General features: G+C 53.7%; 1 protein-coding gene across 2 annotated transcripts in view; it reads right to left on the reverse strand.

The window, feature by feature from the left end:
• Positions 1 to 37: 37 nt before the first annotated feature.
• Positions 38 to 2,498, reverse strand: part of LOC110289401 (WAP four-disulfide core domain protein 6A) — a 14,519-nt gene continuing 12,058 nt past the window's right edge. Inside the window, exons 3-4 of one of the 2 annotated variants that reach the window (XM_021155589.1) lie at positions 794 to 961; positions 38 to 365 (exon numbers count right to left, since the gene is read on the reverse strand). In XM_021155589.1, coding sequence (XP_021011248.1) covers positions 346 to 365; positions 794 to 961 — 188 coding nt within the window. In that variant the 3' untranslated portion in view covers positions 38 to 345. The remainder of the gene's footprint in view (positions 366 to 793; positions 962 to 2,498) is intronic. The other variant, XM_021155592.1, reaches the window with a different exon arrangement.

A 2,498-nucleotide genomic window follows, 5' to 3' on the forward strand; every position in this document is an offset into this window, starting at 1 on the left:
TGCAGACAGCAGATGCGTTACTCAGACTCTGAGACACCAGAACTCACAGAATCCTTTAATAGGAAGAACAAGGTTTCATAGGAATAAATCGGAGCCCTGAAAGTTGAGGTGATGAGAGTCCCAGGCTGAGAAGGGGGTCAAAGGTCGAAGGTCATGACATTTGAAGAGAAGCTGGGGTTGGGGGAAGGGAATAAGCAAAGTCTAGGGTTCTGGTTTTGGGAAGAGCCAAAGTCTCAGTGGCTAAGACTTGGCCACTGGCAGCCAATCAGGAGCATGCGTTGGGTTCCCCGGAAGAAAGCCTCAGATTAGGAGCCAAGACCTGGAGCTTCCTCCAGCTCCTCCTTCTCATATCCAGGAAGACATTTCTGCAAGACACAAGGATACAGATGGGCATGCTTGGCTTCAGTCACCTTAGGACACAGATCTTTCAGCTAATGGAAGGGGGCATGGGATCCTCTCCACAGCCTCTGGCAAGCAGGGAAGCCAGAGGAGGTGTGAGTGCTGGGCTCGGCGTGACCACGCCTTCTGATTGCCACTGTATACCTGTTGCTTCAGTGTGGTGACCCTGGTGGGCCTTGTGCTTCTCCTCTGAGTTGCTCTGGGTGCTCCCCACTCCTGTCAACTTTGCACTCCTGTGACTCACCTCAGATGTGCAGGTTCCCTCTGCCTACTGCTTCCCTGCTGTTCCCTCCACCCCAGGTCCTTCCTACTGCCCTGCTCTGGGAAAGGACCAGTGCTCAAATCTCGATTTGTAATTGGTGAACATGGCTGTGAGGGGATCTTTAGCACTTACGTTTCTTTTTGCAGACAACGGTGCAGATACCTTCAGATGGGAAGTTGTTAGGGTTCCCTTGACAACCACCATAGATGAATTCGGTACAGAGGTCAGTGTCTTGGTTATACCACCAGCGTGGAAGGTAGGCCAAGCAGGGACCAGGGTCCTGGGGCAGACTGCATACATCTGTGGGGAAATCACAGGAGACAGATACTTGGATGCCTGTATCCCTAAGGGACAACCCCACCCCTTTCACTACTCTTTTTAGCTCAGAGCTGTGCTCCCAGTTCCATGAGAACTGTGAACCGCTTTGGTCTTGGTTTTCTCATCTGCAGGATGGTAACACGAAGAACCACCTTGCTTGTTGCATCCTTGCAAACTCATGTCTGAAAGTCACCAGGGCCTCCCATCTGCTTGTCCTCCTGTCTACATGTCTGTGGGTTAAAATGGTGTCACTCATCCTGTCCAGGGCTGCTCGCACCTCACAGCAGGCGAGCATCTGGCTGTGAGAAGCCACAGTTGGCTCAGACTCTCACAGGTCACTGGGTACCAAGGAAGAGCCAGCTCTGGGTCCCTGGGCTGCTTGGAGGCCAGGGACGGCAGGTTCTCACTCTTGGGCACCGCAGACGCACTGGATGCCATGGAAGAGCTGAGAATGGAGCGTGGGCCTGCAGGGCTGGTTCTGGCCCAGGTATGAAGGGAAAAGGGTGCGGGTTGGGGGAGAGAGCTCTGGCTGGTTCCCCAGGGGAAGAGAGTGTCCAAGGCTTGCTCAGCGGTGGCTTGGTTTGGTGGTGACCTTGGCTGAGAAATGAAGAGAGTCCTCCTTCCTGCTTGAGATTAGGTGCAGCTTTTTTTGTTTTGTTTTCTTTCGAGACAGTGCTTTTTAGTACAGCCCTGGCTGTCCTGGAACTCACTCTGTAGGCACAGCTCTTTAGAGGAAGACCTGCTCCATTGCTCCAGCATAGCGGACCCCGATAAGAAGAGGCAGTCCATGGTTTTAAGGCATTTATTGTCATGGAAGAGAGTGGTGATGAATGAAGTCATACCCCCTGTCTCAGGGCGGGCCTGAGGTTAAATACCTTTTGCAGGGAGGAGTGTCTAGGAAGGGAAGCTAAGAGTGTAGTAGAGGCAGAGAAAGGCAGAGAGAGGGAGAGCGTAGAGAAGTAGAGGCCGGCCACGTGGAGAGAGGGGGGAAGAGAATGCAGGGGGGGGGAGCAAGAGGGCAAGAGAGAGAGAGGCAAGAGTAAGAGAGGGGGAGGGGGCAAGCAGCCCCTTTTATAGTGGGCCAGGCCTACCTGGCTGTTGCCATGTAACTGCGGAGAGGAGCTTACTTGGCTGTTGCCAGGTAACTGTTGGGGTGGAGTCCAGACAGAATACCAGGGGCTTAGGGTGTTGCCCTACATGACTGATAGCCACAGAATTATGGAGAGCTGAGGCCTAGTGTCAGGAGCCTGGTATCTGGGAGTGTAACAAACACCTTCCATTCCTTGCAAGAACACCAGCAGGGTCTCCAGGGTTTAAACCTAACTCAACCAGAAAACAGGCTGCCTTTCATGGTCCTACACATGTCCTCCTGTCTGCAGGTCCTCCCGTCTGCATGTCCTCCCGTCTGCAGGTCCTCCTGTCTCCATGTCCTCCTGTCTGCATGTCCTCCTGTCTGCATGTCCTCCCGTCTCCATGTCCTCCCGTCTCCATGTCCTCCTGTCTGCAGGTCCTCCCGTCT

The sequence above is a fragment of the Mus caroli genome, chromosome 2, assembly GCF_900094665.2.
Source record: "Mus caroli chromosome 2, CAROLI_EIJ_v1.1, whole genome shotgun sequence".
In the NCBI taxonomy this organism is placed as follows: domain Eukaryota; kingdom Metazoa; phylum Chordata; class Mammalia; order Rodentia; family Muridae; genus Mus; species Mus caroli.